Source organism: Azolla caroliniana, unplaced genomic scaffold (genome assembly GCF_043228905.1).
Source record: "Azolla caroliniana isolate FFs.n. ecotype wild unplaced genomic scaffold, voAzoCaro1.0.p SCAF_21, whole genome shotgun sequence".
Classification (NCBI taxonomy): Eukaryota; Viridiplantae; Streptophyta; class Polypodiopsida; order Salviniales; family Salviniaceae; genus Azolla; species Azolla caroliniana.
Window position 1 is genome coordinate 1,558,764 of NW_028230456.1, and position 24,086 is coordinate 1,582,849.

At 40.1% G+C, this 24,086-nt stretch overlaps 3 protein-coding genes across 4 annotated transcripts; 2 read left to right on the forward strand and 1 right to left on the reverse strand.

Moving 5' to 3' along the window:
• Nucleotides 1–6,793: 6,793 nt before the first annotated feature.
• LOC147850240 (mitochondrial import receptor subunit TOM20-3-like) lies at nt 6,794–13,072 on the forward strand. The gene is made up of 6 exons (XM_087336833.1): nt 6,794–7,048; nt 7,768–7,846; nt 10,860–11,029; nt 11,276–11,323; nt 12,178–12,282; nt 12,573–13,072. Exons 1-6 carry the CDS (start codon nt 6,938–6,940, stop codon nt 12,693–12,695), a joined length of 636 nt encoding a protein of 211 aa, XP_087192959.1. The 5' UTR covers nt 6,794–6,937; the 3' UTR covers nt 12,696–13,072.
• Nucleotides 13,073–14,404: 1,332 nt separating this feature from the next.
• Nucleotides 14,405–17,485, reverse strand: LOC147850241 (phosphopantothenate--cysteine ligase 1-like). The gene is made up of 9 exons (XM_087336702.1): nt 17,234–17,485; nt 17,012–17,132; nt 16,726–16,770; nt 16,515–16,600; nt 15,908–15,960; nt 15,773–15,832; nt 15,579–15,680; nt 15,368–15,487; nt 14,405–15,004 (listed from the first exon to the last, which is right to left on the reverse strand). The coding sequence occupies exons 1-9, from the start codon at nt 17,337–17,339 to the stop codon at nt 14,762–14,764; spliced, it is 936 nt and encodes a 311-aa protein (XP_087192828.1). The 5' UTR covers nt 17,340–17,485; the 3' UTR covers nt 14,405–14,761.
• A 3,589-nt stretch (nt 17,486–21,074) lies between these two features.
• On the forward strand, nt 21,075–23,779 carry LOC147850242 (Sec14p-like phosphatidylinositol transfer family protein). 2 transcript variants are annotated; one of them, XR_015531696.1, is made up of 7 exons: nt 21,075–21,259; nt 21,412–21,542; nt 21,656–21,808; nt 22,503–22,649; nt 22,835–22,987; nt 23,076–23,194; nt 23,299–23,779. XR_015531696.1 is itself a non-coding variant. In XM_087336672.1 (7 exons), the coding sequence occupies exons 1-7, from the start codon at nt 21,148–21,150 to the stop codon at nt 23,389–23,391; spliced, it is 912 nt and encodes a 303-aa protein (XP_087192798.1). In that variant the 5' UTR covers nt 21,077–21,147; the 3' UTR covers nt 23,392–23,779. The 2 variants fall into 2 exon arrangements, 1 of the variants encoding a protein (XP_087192798.1); XM_087336672.1 differs by having other exon boundaries at nt 21,077–21,259; nt 23,072–23,194.
• Nucleotides 23,780–24,086: the final 307 nt, after the last annotated feature.

Consider the following 24,086-nt stretch of genomic DNA (forward strand, 5'->3'; position numbering starts at 1 on the left):
ACCATATAATTGACTCGTTTTAAGCATCAATCGAAATCATGGGAGCTAGAAATGTCGATTATAGATACAATATCGATCCACATGCAACGAAGATATCAAAGCTAAGATGTAAAATAATTAAATGTTATGCTAGTAACTGCATTGTGCCACGATGTACCATGACCATCAGCCTAGTGTGCTAATAATTAGCAACAAAATGGTACCAAGATAATATTAACCACCTTTAGTAGATTGCAATTTCTCCTCGAATCATTCTCTCTATTTGTCATGCACTAGTTGATATCCACCTAGAAATTCATCTATTGCAAACAATGAACGTCTTCTTCTTCTTTCTTCACGACATTGTATGGCTATGCTCTTACACAACATCCCTCTTTTAATTGTCACATGCATGTGATGAGAATCAACGCTTCGATTCACCTTCTTCACTCGGCCACAACCGAGTAATCGCGGATCAATGGAGCAGAAAATAGGAACCACACGAGAAACAAAAGAAACGCGAGTACACAGGGATTAACGTGGAAAACCCGGACGGGAAAAAACCACGGGAGTACAAGACTCCAAACAACACTATACAGAGAAGTATACAATGACGAGCTCCAAGGCGACGACCTTGAGCTCGCTGTCCTCGCCACAGGCGGCGGAAATACACAGAGGCGTCTACCTCTTCTCTCTCTCGCGCTCTATCTCTCTCTCTCTCTCACGGCTGCTCTCTCTTCACTTCTCTAAAGTGGAAAAACAGAAAAAATAAGAAGCAACAGTAAAACTGTTTGCCCTAAGTCATATTTATACTTATATGACTTTGGGCTATTTACAACTGTAGCCACATGGGCCCATAGGGAACATATTCACGGATATGTCCCTGCATCCGGATCGCTCTCCGGGTACATTCGTCATCCGGTACCGAAACCGAAACCGGGACCGTCCCATCCGGATCCGACCATCCCATCCGAAGGGACCGTAATCCCAACAAACTCCCCCTTCACTTCGGCATGGGATGTCTCTCCAATCCGATCCTCTTCCGGCATGCTTCCAGCTTGTCGGGTGTGAGCACCTTGGTCAGCATATCCGACCCGTTCTCGTCCGTGTGGATCTTCGTCAGCACGAACTCCTTGTCTTCTATCCTTTCCCGGATCCAGTGATATCTTCGCTGGATGTGCTTCGTCCGGGAGTGATAGGCCGCGTTCTTTGCAAGGTGGATTGCACTCTGACTGTCGCAGTAGAGTCGGTACTCCTTCTGCCGGATACCGAGCTCTCCAATGAAGTCCTTCATCCATATTATTTCCTTGCCGGCTTCAACAGCCGCCATGTACTCCGCCTCCGTGGTTGACAGCGCAACCGTCTTCTGCAGCCTCGACTGCCATGAAACAGCTCCCCCTGCATACGTCATCACATACCCTGATGTGGACCGGCTGGTATCTGCATCAGCCGACATATCCGAATCGGTAAAGCCGTCGAGTTCGGGCTTTCCGGAGCCGAATCGGAGGCACACGTTTGCTGTGCCCTTCAGGTATCGGAGTATCCACTTGGCCGCGTTCCAATGCTCTTTACCGGGATTGCTCATGTACCGGCTCACCACTCCGACTGCATATCCGATGTCCGGTCTCGTACACACCATGGCGTACATCAAGCTCCCGACGGCTGAGGCATACGGCACTTTCTTCATATCCTCCTTTTCAGCCTTTGTCTTGGGACTTTGCTTGCTGGACAGCTTGCAGTTTGTCGGGAGGGACGATCCGACCGGTCTCGCTTCCGACATGTTGAACCGTTGAAGCACCTTTGTCACGTACTTCTCCTGTGACAGCCACAACTGCTTCTTCTTCCGGTCCCGGATGATGTGCATCCCTAGTATTTGCCTCGCCGGACCCAGGTCCTTCATTGAGAAGGTTCGGTGAAGAGCCTTCTTCAGCATCCGTATCTTGACCTGGTCCCGTCCGACGATCAACATGTCGTCCACGTACAGGAGGAGTATTAGAGAGTCTCCTCCTTCGAACTTCTTCACAAACACGCAGTGGTCGGACTGCGTTTTGAGGTACCCTTCGTCGGTCATGAAGGAGTCGAACTTCCGGTACCATTGCCAGGGAGCCTGCTTCAGTCCGTAAAGGCTCTTCTTCAACCGGCATACCAGGTGCTCCTTCCCTTTCTTCTCGAATCCTTCCGGTTGCTGCATGTAGATCTCTTCTTCGAGGTCACCGTGAAGGAATGCCGTCTTCACGTCCATCTGTTCTACCTCGAGGTCCATGCTTGCCGCTATGCTCAGCACCGTCCGGATTGAGGTCATCTTCACTACCGGGGCAAATATCTCGTCGAAGTCGACGCCCTTCTTCTGCTGAAACCCCTTCACCACGATCCTGGCTTTGTATCTCGGGGGGTTTCCGGCATCTCCCGGTTTCAGCTTGAACACCCACTTGTTACGGAGTGCCCGTTTTCCTTTCGGCAACTCCACAAGTTCATATGTGTGGTTCTCATGCAGGGAATCCATCTCGTCCTGCATGGCACTCAACCACCTGCGGCTCTGGGTGTCATGCTTTGCTTCTTCAAAGCTCTCCGGCTCCCCCTCGTCGGTTAGCAGCACGTGCTCTGGTTCCGGAAATCTCCGGGGGGCCCTTCTCTCTCTTAGAGGATATCTCCGTTCCGGAGCTTCGGTAACCGGTTCTTCCGATTCTTCTTCTTCATCCGAATCCATTTCGGGATCGGGAACGGTTCCGGTATCATTTTCATCTTCCTCGGCCGGTTCTCTTTCTTCACCGTCTTCGGCCGGATCCTCGAGTGCTAACCGGTCCCTTGCCGGTCGGGACTGCTCCTCGTAGAGTTGATCCTCACCGGTCGACTTGGAGCTCTTCACCTTCTTCTCCGACTCCCAGTCGGCGAGTGTCTTGTTCTCCATGAAGATGATATCACGACTCCGGAATATCTTCTTGTCAACCGGGTCCCATACTCGGTAGCCGAACTCGTCGTCGCCGTAACCGAGGAATATGCATGGCCGGGTCTTTGGATCTAGCTTTCCTCTCCGGTCCTTTGCCACATGCACGTATGCGAGACACCCGAACACCTTCAGATGCCGGTAGGATACTTCCCTACCGGTCCACACTCTCTGCGGCGTGTCTCCGTCCAAAGGTACTGAGGGTGATCTGTTTATCACATATGTCGCCGTCGACATTGCCTCAGCCCAAAATCCCTTAGGTAATTTCGCATGCGCCAGCATACTCCGGACCCTCTCCATTATGGTCCGGTTCATCCTCTCGGCCAGCCCGTTCAGTTCCGGCGTCTTCGGCACAGTAAACTCGAGCCGGATTCCCTTCGAGCGACAGTACTCCTGGAACTGCCCCCGGTATTCCCCTCCGTTATCCGCTCGTATCGCTTTCAGCTTCTTGCCGGATTCCCTTTCCACTCTCGCGTGGAGATCTTTGAAGACGCACAACACTTGGTCCTTTGTCTTCATCGGTGCCGTCCACAGTTTTCGGCTATGATCATCGATGAATGTTACGAAGTACTGGGCTCCGCCATGTGACTTCGTTTCTACCTGACACACATCAGTGTGCACCAACTCCAATGGTGCGCTACGTCTCGTCGGTGGCCTTGAGTGGAAGGAGGTCCGGTTTTGCTTACCGGCCAGACAGTCGGTGCACCTCTCCAGGTGCACATGCTTCACTGGAATAAGGTTGTCTTCTGCAAGCCTCTTCATCCCCTTCTCACTCATATGGCACAGTCTCTTGTGCCACAGCTCACCGGCAGTGTCGGCTGCCACATTCAGCTCTTCCGGACATAACCGGGCATTCATCAGGTACAGTGTGTTGTCTTTCCGGGCCCGAGCCACTATCAGGCTCCCCTTGCTGAACTTCATTACGCCGTTCTGGATGCTACCCGTGTAGCCTTCGTCATCTAGCCTCCCGGCCGAAATCAGGTTCAGTCGGACCTCCGGAACGTGTCGGACATTCTTCAGCAGCATTTTACATCCGGTCGGGGTTGTCAACCACACATCTCCTATGCCGGCAATCCGGCACGTACCTTCGTTTCCCATCCGAACACAGCCATGCTCACCGGCTGTGTAGGATGAGAAGTATCTTCTCTCCGGGGTCAGGTGGAACGATGCTCCGGAATCGACCACCCAGGTCGTCTCATCGCCGGCAATGTTTAGCTCATCTTCTTCGGTGATGAGCATGATTTCTTCCTCACTTGCCGCGAGTGCCGTCGTTCCTTTCCGGTCCTGCCCTCGCCGATCCGAACCTCTCCGGTCCGTGGCTCCCCGGTATGCACCGTTTCTCTCCGGTGACTTCTTCGAATCGGTGTTGTCGGTTCCATTGTCTTTTCGGTAATGCCGACAATTCTTTCGGAAGTGCCCCGGTTTCCCACAGTGGAAGCATGTGGGCCTTCCTCTTGACTGCGACCGGGTCCCCGACTTCTCCCGTCTTTGCGGACTCCGGTTCCATTGTCTTCCCCGATCCGATTCGGTAAGCAGCGCCTTCGGGTCGGAGGCCGGTTCTTTATCTCTCCGACGCGCTTCTTCGTTCAAAATACTTGTCTTTACCGTTTGCAAGGACAAGTTATCTTCTGTGCAGGAGGTGCTGAGAGTCACCACCAAGTTCTCCCAGCTTTCCGGCAATGTACACATCAGGATGATGGCTTGCATTGCATCCTCCAACGGGAACTTGATCGCCGCAAGCTGATTCACGAATCCCATGAACGTGCTTACGTGTTCCACCATACTCTCGCCGTCCCGGTACTTGAGATTCACTATCTTCCTCATCAGGGAGGTCCGGTTCAACGCATTCTTCCTCTCGTAGAGGCCCGACAGCTTCTTCCACATCTCATATGCGTTGGTGTCGTTCGCCACATGTTGTAGGACGCTTACATCGACATATTGTCGGATCGTCGCTACGGCTTTCCGGTTCAGGAGCTTCCACTCCGACTCAAGTACCCCCTTCGGTATTTCCGACCTGTCGATCGGTTCGTACAGGTCCCGAACAATCAGAAGATCCTCCATCTTGATCTTCCAGTCGGCGTAATTCTGTGCATTCAGCACCATCATCCCCGGCTGCCCGCTGCCGCCGCCTTCCATTTTCTGCAACAGTCGCTCTGATACCAGATTGATGAGAATCAACGCTTCGATTCACCTTCTTCACTCGGCCACAACCGAGTAATCGCGGATCAATGGAGCAGAAAATAGGAACCACACGAGAAACAAAAGAAACGCGAGTACACAGGGATTAACGTGGAAAACCCGGACGGGAAAAAACCACGGGAGTACAAGACTCCAAACAACACTATACAGAGAAGTATACAATGACGAGCTCCAAGGCGACGACCTTGAGCTCGCTGTCCTCGCCACAGGCGGCGGAAATACACAGAGGCGTCTACCTCTTCTCTCTCTCGCGCTCTATCTCTCTCTCTCTCTCACGGCTGCTCTCTCTTCACTTCTCTAAAGTGGAAAAACAGAAAAAATAAGAAGCAACAGTAAAACTGTTTGCCCTAAGTCATATTTATACTTATATGACTTTGGGCTATTTACAACTGTAGCCACATGGGCCCATAGGGAACATATTCACGGATATGTCCCTGCATCCGGATCGCTCTCCGGGTACATTCGTCATCCGGTACCGAAACCGAAACCGGGACCGTCCCATCCGGATCCGACCATCCCATCCGAAGGGACCGTAATCCCAACAGCATGCATGTTCAAAACCCTTTTTTCTCCAACACATGTAGATACACAATTTATCATTCCATATTCACACGTTTTTAATGAAGCAAACCTCGTGTTTTCAATTAACATTGACGTTCACTTTCGGCAACAATATGCCTTATTGTCACAAAGAGGGCATCGTAACCTATCACTAATGCCTTACCATTACATTCAAAATTTAAATATTGTGCCCATTGGTGTTTTTACTTGAATTGCCATGCTTTCACGAACCAAGCATAATATGCCAAACATTCTCCACAATTTATTTTTTTGAACGTTCTATTCAATTCTCATTCCATTAATGTAAGGATCAATGAAGAATTCACTCAAATTACGATCAAAGTGAATTTCAATGTTGGTGCACTCAAAGAATACATATGGTGATAATTGATAACTTGGGGTTGATCATTGATTATATCTAACAATCGTTTCTTGACTAAATGATCACCCTCTTCCATTTCATTTACATGGTCCAAGAATATATAATGCAGATTGAACCAAGTGATGAAACTCTAATGCAAATTGGCCCACTTCCATTCCACGATCTCGAGTGGTTGCCTTTCTATACAAACAAAGTTGACGACAAGTTCGTTCATCTCCACCTTATGCCAACCAACCAACCACCTTAATCTAAAGGTTTCTAAGAAGATCTAAGAAAGGAAGGAGGGATGCAACTTGGGGCACGGAGCAAACCGAATCTAGTACCGGTTTATGGTTGTGAGTGTCCCATGTTGATTTGTGGAGGGAGTGGGTGAGTCCATAAATTGCGCAGCTAGAGCTGGATTCGGTACTTGCGCGCCTTGGAGGCTGCTGGGAATCGGGTACGGGGGATATAGGGCCAAAGAGACGCCTCTCAGGTGGTCAAGTCAGGTCTACGAGAGCAGAGATAGATATTATGTGTAGTTAGGCCATGAGCCGCGAAAGTATCGACTGGAACCCTAAATCCTAAACCCTAAAAAAACCAGCGGACGGACGGCCGGAGAATTATGTACATATACATATGTATTATAGGGGGCACCTTGACTCTCTTAAACCCTAACGCTAAGTCTAAATTCTAAAACCCTCCAGTGGACTCTTCTAAACCCTAACCCTAAGTCTTTAGGGCCGTACCGAAGGACGAATTCTGTTCTCCTCCTGTGGCCTCCTCCTTTTGTTGTTAGGGTTTGGAAATTGATCATCTTTGTTAGGGTTTGGAAATTGATCGTCTCACGCAGACAACTAACGCCCCGGAGACACAGTGAGAAGCTCCTCCTCATGGACCCTTATTCGCTCCTCCCCCGTCACGAGATTGAACGCTACTTCTCCATCGAAAACGCCAGGGATAAAGTCGCCGCAGAATGCTCACGCGCTCCACTCAATGCAGAGGTATGTATGTATCTCTCTTCCTCAGTGTTGCGAAGACCATAAAACCCCAAGCTTGAAAACCGGAATCCTAATTATACCAATACATTGATCGATATCTGACCCTATGGTTTCGGTTTAAACTCCTTAACGATTTCTTGAGTTTAGGGTTTATGGCTTCAGGTGCAGTTCTTGAGTTATTACTAATACTCTTAACCATAGCCTTAATTTTGATTGACAAATCTACTAGTTAGGGGTTTAGGGTTTTATCCCCATTTTTTTGTTTGGTACAACGAACCTGGCATTCATTTTGTTTTTTGGCTAGCCAGTTGGTTTGGTTATAGCACCATTCATCGAAAATTATATGTTCTAATGGTTTAAGCTTTAATAATATAATTTTCGTACAACCGTTTGCTCGAAAAATTATATTATTAAAGCTCAAACCATTAGATTGATCAATAAAAAAGGTTAGGGTTAGGAATTTAGCAAGAAAACAAACTGGCTGGCCAAAAAACAAAATGAATGTCAGGGTCGTTGTACCAAACAAAAAAAGGGACTAAAACCTAAATCCCTAACCTGTAGATTTGTCAATCAAAATTAAGGCTATGGTTAGAGTATCAGTAATAGCTTAAGAACCGTTCCTGAAGCCATAAACCCTAAACTCAAGAAACTGTTAAGGTAAAAATACTGTGAAACTGAAATTGTTGTGTTTTGCTATGATGCTTGACTATGTATTTTTGCAGAATTTAACAAAGTGGGGGGCTTTGCTGTTGGAGCTAGCCCAGCTAAGGAAAGGTCAAGCAGCCCTGGACATGGTGGAAGGTTAGCAGTCTTTATTTTTTACCTTCAAATTACTTTGTGTTTCCCATTTAAAAATGAGTAAGGTGCAGCATTTATTAACTTAATTCATTTGAACTAAAACATCGTGAGATAAATAAAGAGGCTTTGTTATCATTATCGAATGTCAGCATGACCCATGAGAGACCAAAAAGAATGAAGAAAAAGTCCCCAGGAGGACAATAAGTGCTCAAGCTGGATTGACAATAGCAATGTTTGGGCCATTTCTAGTGAAGAAGTTGTTATCTCTAGAGGATTTTGGTAGTTTTATTTAAGAATTTGAAGCACGGTTTCGAGATACTGATAGGGTGAGGATGACAACCAATAAGATTCAAAGATTGCAGCAAGGAGATCTTCTTTCCCTGGCTTAATCCACATATTTTTGCTTTCTTCCATGCAATATTACTTGGGATACCGAGGCATTAATGAATCAATTCCAGGCATGGTCTCTGCAATGGTGTGACGAACGTTTTACTTTTCATGAAAATCAAAATTCACTTACAGAGACTAATAGTCAAGCAGTGCAACTGATAATATATTATTTGAATGACATTTCGAATACAAACAAATGCCGCATCTCAGTTTAAACTGCTGGAAGGTGAAACTACTTCATTATGCCATTTACTACATCATTTTTCTTCTCCAGTACTCGAATACTTATAACTCATTATGCTCCTAGAAATATTTTATTCCATTTTGGTAAATGCATCTATTACAAACGCCACTCTCATTTTTGTATTTAAAGGCTTTGAGCCTTACTAAGAAATATAGTTCTTGCTTAGTTTATATTTTTTTGCTGCTACTAGCCTCTTTTGCACCGTACTACAGCTCATAACAGTTTTCTCACAAAAACCCCACCTTCAAGGCTTGCTTAGGTACCCAATCTCACGCTTATGATTGTCTTAATTCCAATGCGAAATTATGTGGCACATTGTCAAAGACCTTTGTTTGAAAATGTCATTGGAATTAATGTGGTGCATTGTCGAAGAACTTTGTTTGAAAATAAAAAGCAGTGACGTTGAGCAAACCTTCTATGCTGACCCAAGATATATGGTCATGATTTGTCCACATATACCAATACACCAAATGCTAGTGATAAACATGATTCCAGTTCTTCAATGAGATCTAGCAAGCCTAGTAGATTTGCTCAGTCCAATAGATTCAAATAGAAGATCACTATATGATTAACCCTAGCTAAAATTGGAGCCATTTAGTTGGACAATCTAGCATATGGAAAGTTATCCCCTAGTGCTGGTTCTTTTGGTCGAACCATCTTAGTGATTGGACTCGGAACCTATAGTGAATATCATCAATGTCCCAGAGTTTGTAGTAGATTTTCATGATTGGTATCTTCACATGATAATTATTGTAGCATTTCCTATGACAGTTATTGTAGCATCTCGGACAATAGCCAAATTGCTAACATTTACGCTTGCTAAGCAGTGATCAGGCATGAAACGTTGGGTATTATCTATAGGGAAGTTCCAGTACTACAGAAACAATATAGAGGGAAGTTCCAGTACTACAGAAACAATATAGAGGGAAATTCCAGTACTACAAAAACAATATATAGGGAACCTCCAATACTACTAAAACAATATATAGGGAAGCTCTAGGATTACAAAACCATTTTGGCTCAACACCCATATATTAAGAAATCCAGGAACCACTCTTGTCATCTTGTAAATAAATAAAGATTCAAATTTCTTTTACTTTCCAGGTTTAATACTGGCTTTGGCTTTGGTCCTGAAACTTCGCATATTATAAGGATATACAGTTGTCAAGAATAGGGTGCTAAAATGAAGAACCTTAGGAACCATATCAACAACTTTAAAGTTGATAAACTTTTCAAAGATAAAATTCATAAGAATTCTGTCATCATGTGAAAGAAAAACGCAATTAAACCATTGAACATTCATAACAATTCAGATAATTTGGCACTCTTGTCCAAACTTTAAATAACTTTCATATTGCCTGAGAAACAAAAAAACCTGTGGTATTGGCAAGTGAAAAGTACTTGTTGCACCCAAGCCAAAGTAAAACGATCAAAGCAAAATTTACCAAAACTGGATAAAGCCAAGGTGATGTTCCAAGTTCTTACTCATAAACCTGCACTTCAATTTGCTGTGTTCTGCTGAGGAAATTTCTGGGAATAGATTTGATGCCGTCATAAATCATTAAGGCTTAAGAAAGCTAGTATGCACATATTTTTGGAAACATTTCATGGAGGTAGACTAAGTGAATGTAGGTTTGGTTTATTGAATCAATGCTTGCGTTTGACTTAAGATGCAAGATAATTGGCATCTTCTTTGCAGGGCGGATTTAAGAACATTCGGTATTAGCAGGAACTGTGACATAATAAATATATCATATGCATTAACAATAGATTGAAAATACAATGCATTTTTGTTTAGGAGATGGATATACTGCAAGTATTTTATTAAGATGGGTTACATACCTTTGATTTGTTCAAGAAGATCAAATTTACAATAGTATTGAGAAGTGATCTAGTGGAGTGAAATAGCAGCACAACATTGTATTCCGTTTATGATCAAGGAAATTTAGAACCTATCTATATATTTTTAAGGTTTATTACATTTAAGATGGGCCATGTTAATGGAAGAACTGGTGACGTTAAGATCAGGTTGTTGCAGAGGTATCATCTGATGTTAAGGTGAGATTAGATCATTTTAAAACTCGTTCATCAATAATGATTGTCCCATTGTGTAAGAGGATGTATCACTAGAAGATGGATTGTCACTGTCATGATTAGATTCAACTGCAAGCACCAAAACCTCAGTTCCAATGATGTGATAGAAGTGACCAATTTTTTGTGTTTATTCATTTTTATTTTGCTTCCCTTTTTAGTTGTGCATGCATAGTCAATAAGATCAGTGCATATATTCTGTATTATTTTGCTTCCCTTTATTCATTGTTATTTTGTAGAATTACGTTTTCTCTACAATATTCATTGATGTAATATATCTATTGATTGCAGAGGCAACATCAAAGTTTGAGGAAGCCTTAAAACTTGAGCCTAAAAGGCATTACACTAGATGGTGCTTGGGAAATGCATATACTTCGGAAGGGTTCCTTGAGACAGATGGCACAATAGCATATTCTCTTTTCAAACAGGCGACTCAATGCTTTCAACAAGCACTTGATCAAGTAATTTGAACTGTAGTTTTACTTATAGATTTTATGTACTTAATATGATAAAAAGGCCAGTTAGCACTATGATACTTCAGTTTAGTGGAGATGTCATAACGTTTCAAAATTTTATTAATATTTCACAATTGGAAGATTTATATCATTAATACTCAGTAGAACAAGGGTTTTGTAGTTGGTTTCTTCTTATACCTTAAACAAAGGCATCTGTCCAATGACCTTTTTCTTACTTTGAAACTGTAACAGGATCTGGACAATATCCAATATTTAAGATCACTTGAGATGTCCTTGAAGGTATATGATTTTTTGATATACATTTATATTATCTAGAATGTTTGACCAAGTTTACTTTCTGTATGTGTATCTTTTGGCCTAAATAACTCCCTTCAGAAATGATTGCTATGTATGAATGCTCCATATTAAGTTCAGAATTGAATCAAGGTAACTTCATGAGGAGTCTCAACTGTCATTGGACTTTTACCTGATCATGGCTGTTATGTAAGCAATGTGGAGTTTTTATCAAGCCTACAAATTGTTCATTCTGGAAAAACTGAAGGCAAACATTTTTTTATTTTATTCATGATCAGAGTGATTGAAGGAAACCAAGTAGTTTTTACTGGAAAATCCGTTATTAATCTTTCAGGTTAATGTATTTGACATTAGCTATATATGAACATATAAACAAAATTTTCAATAGAGTCCGTTCTGAGAGGTTTTTTTGCATTATCGTAGAGTGAATGCTGGAGACATGTTCTGGCAAATTCCATTTCATCAGCTCATTATTGCCATATTAATAAACATAGGGATTAAGAAAGTTGTACTCAGGCTACATACAAAATGATGCAAAGAGGAAGCTAGAATTCAGTCCACCTCATTTCCGTCAAACTCCGTTTGTTGCTAGGGCTTTCAACATTGTATTTGGATTCCGCAAAAATATGGTGCAAAGTTTGACGATGTCAACACACCATCTCGTCATTATCCCTTGGATTTTTGTTTTTAAAGACACAACCATGGCTTGAGATATTCTATATATTGGTGATTTGTGTTTATAATATGATTTTGTAGAGTCCATCGAGTCAACTATGTCTGTCTCATATTTCTGTGCTAAAAGTGAGGAATGAAGAGTAGTTATTGTCTGCTTTTTCTAGGCACCGTCTTTGTATCATGAGTTCCAGAAACAGCAAAGACAAGCAGCTTCTCAAAAGGGTGTGAATGCTGGAGCTAAACCTTTAAATGGGGGATCAGCAAAGAAGGTGATATTTGGTTTATTTTTTTGTTGCATTGAGTTCTCTGTTGTTGAACTGTGACTAACATCTGTCAGTTTTGCCCAAAGTTTTAGTTTAGGAAGCTAGATTAGCACATCATTTTTCCCTCTATTGTTACTCACTTTGACAAGAAGTCAGCTGCAATTGTAATCTTTCATTAGGTGGGCCGCAGGCCCTAAGGCCTTTCAGAGACGTCCCTCTAGGATTTTTTCTGCTGTCTAGAAACTATATTTGCGTTCAAACCTCTCACTTATTTTGTTCAACTGCTTTTATCCCAGGGTAAGAGAAAGATGATTCCAAGCAGTTTCAAGTATGACCTCTTCGGATGGGTGGCGCTGGCCTTCGGGATCACACTATGTGTTCGAATGTTTAGGAATGGTTTCCCAGCACCTGTCCGATAGATGCACAAGGAATCCAATCCAAGCAAAGCTTATGAATGAAATTCAATCAATGTAGTGAGGGATAGGACATCATATCCATGAGAGGATGTATTGTATGACGGCATTTTGGGGTAGTATATCTGGTTTACCTTGTTCATTAAATCCTTAATTCTGAAATTTGTACTGATAGAGAAGACATTACATGGGTGGTCTTACTCCCAGTCTACATATTGAAATATATCCACATAGATATCACATAATCCATCTACCTCCTAGAATCTATTGATCACTGGATGTGATGTGCTCCAAATGTTCTGTGTATATTTTTTTACACGAGTTTGTATCTATGAACTAAAACTACATCTTGGGGCATCTTTACGTGACAGCTTCTTTTTGCTCACATTGTTATATTTCTTTGTGAAGCGAACATAAACCACAGCTTTGTGGTGTTATATATGTAGCTGCACTCCAAAGGCCATCGTGGTAATATCTTAATGTTCTGATATGAATAGCCATTGATTTACTGTATGGATTTTGGGTATGTTAAAGTTGCATCTACCACTTTGCCATTGGACATCTTTATTTTTTCCCTCTATTAACTTCAATACACAAATGCATTATGTGGTGTTTCCATAGTCAATGTCATAGGCATTATCCCATCATGTGTAAAAACCTTATGTATGTATTGTTCAGCGGTAAAAACATGTGATTGGAGTGTAAGCATTTGTTTTTTCTTCCTTTCTTGCATTTGATGAGCTAAATTGTATATATATGGTAGTCTGAGTAAGAATTTGTCAATGTAGCAACTGCCAAGGATTATTACCTTTTGCAAATTTATGAATTGTAGCTTGGAAAGAGTTGCTTCCAAAGAAGTTGGTAATAATCTGGGTTGTATGATCAAAGTCTCAATCACCTACTTGATTACATTATTTACTTCATGTGGAAAATACACACAAGTTCTGTGTGCCATCATTCATCCAGAATACTGAATGCAGGTACACATGCTGATATTTCAAATGTCCATAGCAGTTGAATCATAATAATTATTATGCTGACAATAATTAAAGTCTGATTATTATGCTCACAATAATCAAAGTCTAATTATTATGCTCACAATAATAACAATCTGTGAACTTATACAACTTCCTATAAACCAAAAGTTGAAAATGATAGCTAGCTAACAAGAACTGTGTGATGCAACTAATTCATTCCCGTAACCGATTCTCCCAATTTATACAATGTTGTACAAGGTGACATCTTACTAAAATGAACAGATGAGAGAATTTGAGGCAAGCAAGGAGATGATGCACTTCGCCCATCATTCACCTTGGACAGAAATAAAAAGAAAACGCAATAAACTAACTAGAGTCACCACCCAGATCTTAGACAAAGTGAATATAGATAAAGTTTTCATTTGTTGTACATATAATGAACCATGCCTACCAACTCCAAATTTCAAAATCTTTATTTAGACTCTTCCATCTTCATGCAGAAATGCTTTCAATGCTACTAATCAAAATTTTCCCATTATCCATTCACATTACTTAATACTCCCTTAACATAGATGGGCTTCCCTCCAAATGCATACATACTCCAGCGACTTGGCTAAAATCCGTACCAACCAAAGAACAAAGTATCTTCTCCCAGACTGTCTACAGATTGAGGATGCAGAAAAGCGCAACTGGTCGGACAAGACAAATATGCATATTTATGACGTGAAAACATTGAAATAGCGAACATGATATGGCAAATATCTAACATTGATCAAACATAAGGTACCTACCACTGTGTTCAGTGATGGATTTAGTTCACTGAGCAGGTGAATAATTCATAATTAGAAGAAACTTTTTCATGTAGCTACATCACCATGGAGAATATATTGCATATATTGACTACAATCCTGTCACAGATCATGAGTTTCTTCACACATGACCCTCCGCAAGTATGCCATTTATATCAACCAAGCATGTTCATTATTTGAGAGAGAGAGAGAGAGCACATAGGAGGAATTCATGCATCAACATCTGGACATTTCTTCTCCATAATTCTCTCCTTCAATGATTACTGTGAATGAAATGATTCATTGGTCACATCACATTCAGTTGAGATTCATTGATATAGTCCGTATGTTTTCCTTGTAGAATATTCACAAGAGGCATTTCTAAATCTGGATGTATATCGTTCTTCTCCACAACTTTCTCTTCTTCCATTGTCACTACAATAACCTTTGTCCTCCTTGTCAAGAGTTCATTGGCCACCACTGCATGAACTCCATATTTCTTTTGTGCATCCTTAGCCTTTTGAATCAGGATTGTTAGGTCTGTTTCAAGCTGCAAAATCAAAGGACATCTATAAAAATATGCTATATATGTTCAATATAATGAATAAAAAATGCTACAAATATTGTTGGCATATAGTTGATAGTAAAAATATTTTTGGTTTATTACATCTACACATGTTAAGGATTTCATGCGAAACAGAATGTGGAATAAGGTATTGTAGGAATTAATGCCATTGTGTTCTACATGGAAGATAATGTGACAGAACAGGGTAGTGGGATGTTTAAAAAAAATGTTTTTGTATGCTCTCGCCTATCCTAAGACATCTCCATTCTTTCTATCTGGTTTGATAATACAACTATATCTTGAACCTAAATAGTGTCATTAATCACTGGACTCATAATGGCTTATCACCTTAAAAGACACACAAAAAGCTGAAGGAGCCCACTCTTCCCTCAATTTTTTAATCATTTTGGGAACGCTTGCAAGCTGCATTGCTAAAGGTCCCACAGAAGACTGTATTTTATGTTCATCCTGCTTATGGCACAGCAACAAAATTATTTATTTGAGAACTTATTAGTAAATAGTAACCGATATTCTCAAATTGTAAATCCACTGTTCTCACCATGGCTTCCCATGGAACATAAAAATCTGATACAGCGGCAGCAAGGTAGAACATTCCATTCCTCTTAAGGGTGTTCATACTTGTTGCAATGATGCGCAAACACTATTTCACATCACCATATTAAGAACCAGTTAGGACGAAGAACACAAGAATTATTTCATAGCTGTAAACGGAAAAAATACATAGGCAACCACCTGTAGATATTCAAAAAGTGTTGAAAAAGGAACTTTCAAGAGCTTTCCTCCAAACATGGCCTGTCATAGACATATATAATGTTACTATAAAATTTGACATAGATATGAAATTTTAAAAAGTACTTGACACCTGACCTCATGGTGGGATCTAACAGCAACCTCCACAACCGTCTGATATTCTCTTTGGACTGTAGTTTATCAAGAAAATTGTTCTTGAATTTTATTTGCAATGAATAAATAATAGCAACTCAGACAACTATATGGCACAAAAGTTTATCGTAAATTTGAACTGTTATATCTGGTTTCGTTGCTAGGAAAAATGCTCAGAAAATTCTCATAGACTATAGCTAGGAGGTCAAGGCTCCTAAGAATATTTAGCACCAACTGTGAAATATTAACAACGCAAGTTAGGTGGCATATTAAATATTTTTTCAATATCAACTTAGCAATATAATAGGAAATGAAGAGGACAAGTTTACAACACTGGAAACCAAATGGAAACGCTACACCTTACCATATGTATAAAAAACATATCTAACATGATACATATAAAGCATATGAAAGTTAAATAAATTCAAAATAATCAAGATGTAACTGGAAAGCAAACATATAAAACATGTCAATTAAATACAAGGAAACTAATACATCCAATACAAACAGAGTAATAAAGCTGCTCAATTATCATCATCATTAAGATATTGATTGCGCACATCTGCAACTATGATCTTCCAAATGTGTTTACCTTGAATGCCTGCACTATCCGATGGTTCAAAACATGTGAAGAGAGCATTTTCTGGAAGATGTCTGGAGAATGGTTGAATTGTCTCTCTGTGTGAAAGTCCAAAGAAACAAGCTTTTGCATCAAGTTTGATCTAGGGCATAAGTGGTTCAGTCTATGTATGCATGGATGTGTATGATACATCTATTTATGTATATACTCAGAAAATCTATACCTTCTATATAGAAAGATCACTGCATATCCTGCCTTCAAGAAGTATCTGCCAACATAGATACAAGAGTTAGTATTGATTGATCTTAAACCAGATCAGATGCGTGTACCATTTGGCTCCTACAACAAGCCTTCTACTTTGTTCTACGAATGCGCACGCAGACACACGCACACACATGTTTTCATTGCATGCTAATATTGCCTAAAAGAGTATGAATTTATCATCGATATGTTTTAAAAGAGTATATCCTAATCCTTAAACACTTTCAGCAAGTATGACGCAAACTTACTCTGTGGATGCAGCTCCTCGGTTTCCTGAGCTGAAATTATCAATAAAACGAACACACCGGCGCTCCAAAGGAACTGTTGTGCCCCCAGATGTCACACAAACAAGACGAGCTTTTATTTCACCTGTAGAAAGAGAAGTGTATCTTACAAAAACTCCATAGCCCACATACTAAAAATGTTTCCAAGATAGCATAAGATTGTGTAAAGAGTTCAATGAGACTAACAGATATAATCAATGAATGTTTTAACTTTCTCTTGTATAAGACTTTCATCTTTGAGTCTTGGTGCGGATCTGAAAAACATATCCACATCTGACAACTTGTTGGCCATATTGTTCTCTTTTCAAAACCTACAAAAAAATATCTTTGAAAAGATGGAACTTTCTCAGTGAAGCAATACAAATCCATTGAAAGGGTTTTGCTAAATAAAATGTAACTCCATCGAATAGAAGTTTGTTGGGGGTTTCGAATACATGTGTTCTAAGTGCGTTTGAACCTCCCATTGAGGAGCAAACACTAGGCACGTGCTTGACTAATTTTCATACAAGATTCCTTGAAATAAACAATGTGACCTCACTTATATTCCATTACCTGAATAAGATTAGAATTTAGTAATTCCATCCAGCATCCCACTGATCATAATCATCATTCGAATTGACATACACTGCACGAGATGAGAACAAAGCAAATCGTTGCCTTCAACATCATTTAGACAATCCTACTCAAGTGTGTAAAGTGGATTATGATTTGTTTTCTGAGAGTTATCTTTGAGATCACGTCACCTACCGTAGTAATAATAAGGGGAAGGAATTCGAAGAAAGGGGGTGATGTGTTGCTGATGTTGTGGAGATGGAGCAGCAAAGCACTGACAGAAGGGATAGGCAGAGAGGCAGAGGAGGAGAAGAGGTGTAGAGAGTAGTAATACAATTGTGATTTTTTATAGTGTACTTTTTCTTCATAGAATGTGCAAAATCTCAAGCATATGCCAAGAAGTATGTAGTAGTAATCTTCAATGTATGTATTCATGCAACATCCATAAGTTTTTTCTTCATCCAAGCTTATCAATGATCAATCAAGTTCCAGGGTATGTATGTATGTATGTATGTATGTATGTATGTATGTATGTGTATGTGTATGTGTATGTGTATGTGTATGTGTATGTGTATGTGTATGTGTATGTGTATGTATGTATGTATGTATGTATAGATATCGTCTATTTGCTTTGCATTAACCATACAAAAAGCATGTCTTTCGTCGCATGATCTTACCTGTTACCTTTGCTTGTCCGTTACTAGGATGACCTGGAGGTTGGGACCAACAGTTGTACAAGAAACATTTCTTCACTCATGTATATACCCCGGATGTCCTTGTCACCTGCTTGCATCATAGAGACTCTCAAATGCAAATGCTTCCTCCACCTACGATTGGGAGAGAGAAATTTGCACGCCGATGTCATGTACCAAAATATCTAAATTATGTCATTTAATACTTCATACAGATCAAGCTCATTTAGGCCCTGGATAAGGCTATGACATACTAGTAACATGGCATACATACATTGACTTCTTCCTTAAGGTGATCTTTGACTTTGAGAAAACTATTTGCTGGAACTTGTATCACATGCACCATCTTCTTATTTTCAATATTGGTCTTGTCCAATTCACAATGAGCAATTGCCAAATGACACACTTTTTTGTGTGGAAATGAACCCTATAAAATCGTGACATATATGCGCATTTCAACAAGTTGTCCATGCTCTCATGGAGTAAGATGTTTAAATAATTTGAATTTGGTTCTTATATTGTATGAGTTTAACCTCAAGGTCGTACAATGTTTGCTTGAGAGACAATCCTTCCCTTTAAGATGAGATGTCTCATGCATATCACGTGATCAAATATTTGAGCACACTTGTTGGCATTTTCCAATGTCTTTGGGTATAGATGGTGGACCTTCACATCATAATCTCGATCTAAACTATAAATAAACCCACATAATCTCTAGGCATAATCAAGATGCTCAAGCCTTAGTATGATGACATGTATATATAATAACCGAGTGAAATCTAACATATGGTGGTGTCAAAGGAGGGAGATATACATTTTATTATCATCTTTAGAAGTCAAATATGACCTATGAGACAAAAAATGTAACGTTGGTAGCTCATTTTGTAAGGTTCTTTTGTGGAGAGCAAAAGGTCATTGCCAATTGCATCTAGTAAATTGAGAAAATAGGTACAGTGTAACATAAAGGCATAAAAGTCTAGCATTGAGCCCAAAAGCCTTCTGTGGTAATCTAACATTGTAATTACAATAAAAAAGAGTTATGGGAGAGTTCCAAAACAAATTTGTCGTGTTGTTTAGTGTTATAACATCTAATTGCAACATCGTGTGTTATAACATTAAAAAGAAAAGGCCAAAGGTTCTATTGAAAAAGAATTCCCCTTCCTAAAAGCATTATACATCTAATCCCATAATTATGGTCAATTGCTAATCTAAACTACAAAATGACATGACCATGATTCTCCATTGAACCATACAACATACAACCATCCTTCCTCAAGAATCCCCTTCCTAAAAGCATTATAGCTCTAATACCATAATTACATGGTCAATTGCCAATCTAAACTACAAAATGACATACCCATGATTCAACTTGAACCATCCAATATACAATCATCCTTCCTCATCCCCGCCATTGTTCATTGGTTCCACATACAAGGGCTACATATATGACTCCTAAGTTTGCGTGCCAATGTACTATTGGCATGTAGACGACTACCTTAAGTCCATACAACAATGTTATATTCTATTCCTGTTTTGAGACTTGAATATAAATTGCAAGTAGATTTGAGGTACATATCTGAATATGCGCATTCATTAACCACTATGGTCTCCTCATATAGTTTGATTACTCTACAACATTGAGGTAATTCCTATTGTTCAATGGTATACCATCTTTCCCCTCCTTACAACTCGAACTTATTCTCAAACATGTGAAAATCATTTGGAGGTAACTCGCATTTATAATGTTTGAAGGTTGCAACTCACTCACGTTGTAGAACCTTGTGTTTGGCTATTTTGTTTTATGGCATGCATTAGTGGTGAAGATATCCAAAAATCTTGCATATTGGTACATTGTGTTATGTATTCTATGATAGGGCAATATTATAAACTCTCCTAATTTTATTTATGGTTCATTAATTCTATTCGAAAGTTGACATCTCTAGGGTTGTCTTGAATTCAAACTCACGTAAGTGGAGCCACCGTTATAGACATTAGTTTCATTTGCCCCAATATGATGAAAGGTTACCAAATAATGATTAGACAACAAAATACATGTTGACTAGAACTTGTTGGGTATTATGGCACATCCTCGATCATCCCCTTTCTTTTTATGGGAATATCACACATTTTTGTAGTGAAATTCTTAGATTTCTTAATCCATTAGTTGTGATTCGTGTTGATTGACCACTTTTTGTTTATTGCATTGGTCATTTGAAAGCAAGTTCACCTTCAAGCCATGCTCTATTTTCATGGGTAACACCTAGTGTATAGTCTATCTACCATGACATGTCTATTTGTCTTTTTCAATGCACTATCTCCTCTCTTAACATGAACACCCAACCAAAACAGGAAAGCGTCGAATTTTCCACTAGGAGTAGAAATATTCTTCGATCGATTGCACCATGGGGGCATGAATGAATCAGGGTGGGGCTAGAATGGGTACTCAAAGTATGAAGCTTCGATAAGACAAGCGAGTCCTAGCTAGTAGCGCGAACTATGGTTAGGGTAAGCACTAGCATACGACGGAGCTTTATCCGCATCTATATGGCAGGATGCGGAGCGAACGAAGCCAAGCCAGGGGGACGAAATGGGCACTCGAAAAGGGCGCCAATGGTCCTGCTTGTGGCACTATCTTTGGCAGGTGGTATGGTATGGGTTTGAAAGAGGAAAGAAGAGAAGGTAGTGAGTGCACCCAATCAAATGGGGAAATGCATCTTCTTCTTATCTCAAGCAAACACAACAACAACATCAACATCAACAGTATAGTATGTAATATTTAAGAAATAACACACAAAAAAACAGAGCAGCAACACTCCAAGAAGAAGAAATATCCACAAAAATATTGAACCTTCAGATATGGTTGCTCTGTTCTCTACTTTGCCATCTTCTCTCTCCTCCTCCTCCTCCTCCTCCTCATCTTCTTCTTCTTCTGTGCTTCTTCCCTCCTCAACCATCTCTTTCCTTCCAGGTACTTATTATATATGTATATATATGTATGTATGTATGTATGTATGTATGTATGTATGTATTTCTCCTCCCCTCTCTAATTCCATCTGTTGCTTATTTAGTTCTAGAAGAAGCTAATTGAATCATTTTACGAAACCCCCTGTTGTGGTCTAGTTTTGCAGGTACAGAAGTCAGTAAAGTGTATTGGAAAGCCATGCCTTCATCTCAAGTATGTAAAAAGAAGATGGTGTGTGGTCAAGGCACAGAAAGTTCAGGACCTAGTTGATTCAGCTCAGCAACTTGAGGTAGTTCTGTATGTCTTTTTTCCATCCTTGCTTTATTTCAATATGACCATATATGCTTCTTCTTCTTTATATGTTACATTTATATGTGTATGATTATGATTATGTCCTTGTAGCTTGTAGAGGATGTTAAAAGGAAGCTAGAAAGTATGCATCCAGATTTGCCAGTAGGAAGAAATGGAAGGGATGATGAAGAGCTCCTCCTTTGGTTTCTGAAAGACAGGAAATATGATGTGGATGCTGCGGTAGGAAAACTGGTTAAGGCCCTTGTATCCCACACACACAAACATACATATATGTATTCACAATATCTCCCTAGTATGTATGTGTGAATGCTTATGTACGTGTGTATGTAGGAATGTGTGTGTGTGTGTATGGATGTAGGTATATGTATGTATATGTGTGTGTATATATTTGTGTGTGAATGTGTGTATGTATGTACGTATGTACATACGAATTTATGTGTGTGCAATGTGTATGATATGTACATATGCATGTTTCTGTCTGCAGATATCTATGGATGTCTGCACAATGAATGGATGTCAGAGGCAGTGATTGCAGCCCTTTGGAACAGAATAAACTAGCCTTTATGTATGGACAGATAGATACATGGATAGATGCATCATGAATGGATGGATGGGTGGATTAATGAATATACTTGGAGTGAAATGTCCCTCCAAAACAGACACATATTAGATATTAACATAATGTGTTGTATATGTGTTTGTATGCACACATGGATATTGCTGTTTATGTATACACACAGCCATACAATGGCTAATAGTATGAAATCTATAAGATTGATGCTACATAATATGATTTATGTCTGTGTGATGATGCTGATGGCTCCCATACAAGTATCAATGTATGGATGTGCCCATCTACAGTACTCTAATTTCCTTGTTAAGGTGTGATTATCAATGGAGTGAAGGCCCTTGTGTCCTTAACAACGAAGTGTGCAAGACCTGGCGTCGAGACTTTGGAGTTGATAGTCTAACAGAAGAATCAGTCCGAGAGATTGCAGGCACAGGCCAAGCTTATCTACATTCATGTCCTGATGTTGAAGGGAGGCCAGTGGTGGTAGTGGTGGCAGCAAATCACATACCAGCTGTAAGTTGTCCGTGAATATCGCTACATTTTTCTACAGTTCTTCCTTCCAGGATCGGATCTGGACTCTTGACCTACGGGTTATAGGACTATGACTGAACCTGTAGAGCAACCCACTTCAAATTTACACATTTCATTGTCTCTACAAGACCTTTACTTACCTTTCTTATTTATTGACATATCACCAGAGAGATGATCTTATCGAAAGCGAAAAGCTCTGTATCTATCTCATAGAGAAGGCTTTAAGCCAACTACCACCTGACAAAGAGAGAATTCTCGGGATTTTCGACTTGAGAGGCTTCACTTCAAGGAATGGGGACTTGCAATTCGTCAAGTTCTTGGTGAGCTCCTTTGGGTCAAGAATACCTAGTTTAACAAAGTTCACAAGTAGAAATAAAGATTGACCAATTGAGCTACATTTCTAGGTAGATGTGTTTTTTAACTATTATCCGAAGAGATTAGACCAAGTGTTGTTTGTCGAGGCTCCATTCATTTTTCAGCCCGGATGGAATATGGTCAAACCATGGCTTAAGTCTTATGCTAGATTGGTAAGTTAACAAACATTTAAATGAGAGATGATAGAATTGTAGAATTCCTTTGTTTATTTTGTTTTTGTCATCTTAAAGGCCAATATCATCGCGTCTATTGACAGGTAAGATTTTGCACAGCGGATGTGGTTCGACAAGAGTACTTTACACCAAAGACAGTGCCGCCTGGCTTCAGGGCTTCTAGTACCTCCGATTAATACCAAGTTGAAGAGACTTAAAAACATTTTACTCTATATTTTTGTCCAATTTTGTAACTTACACCCCTCATAATTGTTGTATCTTGTATTCACTTTTGCACCCATCAAAAGATGCCCATAGAACTGTAGCTATTAAAAAGTACGTGTTTTTTTAGTAACTAGTAACTACCATGGAAGAATTTCCACCCAATGACTTCATCATGTAAAGAATGCCATCTGATGTCAACAAGGCTTATTCATTCTTGGTGCATGAGAGATTGTCATTCATTGCCTTTTATTGAAAAGGTTAATTCTGTTGATCTTTCACTCTTCCTATAAAGGAAATGTGACATCAACAGTGTTGTAAAGCCATATTTTCATAATTAACACATCATGAAACCGACAATAATGTAATCTCTTGAAAGGTTGGAGCTTTCCTCTAGCAAGCAATAATATGATATGTAGTGATCTGAGAACTTTATTCTATGGAGGAGTCTTCATCTTGTTAGGCATGTGCTTTGTGGTCATAAGTGTATAGAAGGTGATCTCCAAAATTTGGCAGGCCTTATATTTCTATTGACATGGATTGCTGTCACTTTGGTTCACAAACATTTCATTAACAAACATTGATATCCATTGAAAGTTCTATATGATATATTGATGGGTGGATTAAAGGTTAAAGTTTGTACGAAGTAAACATTGTAACACACATTTCG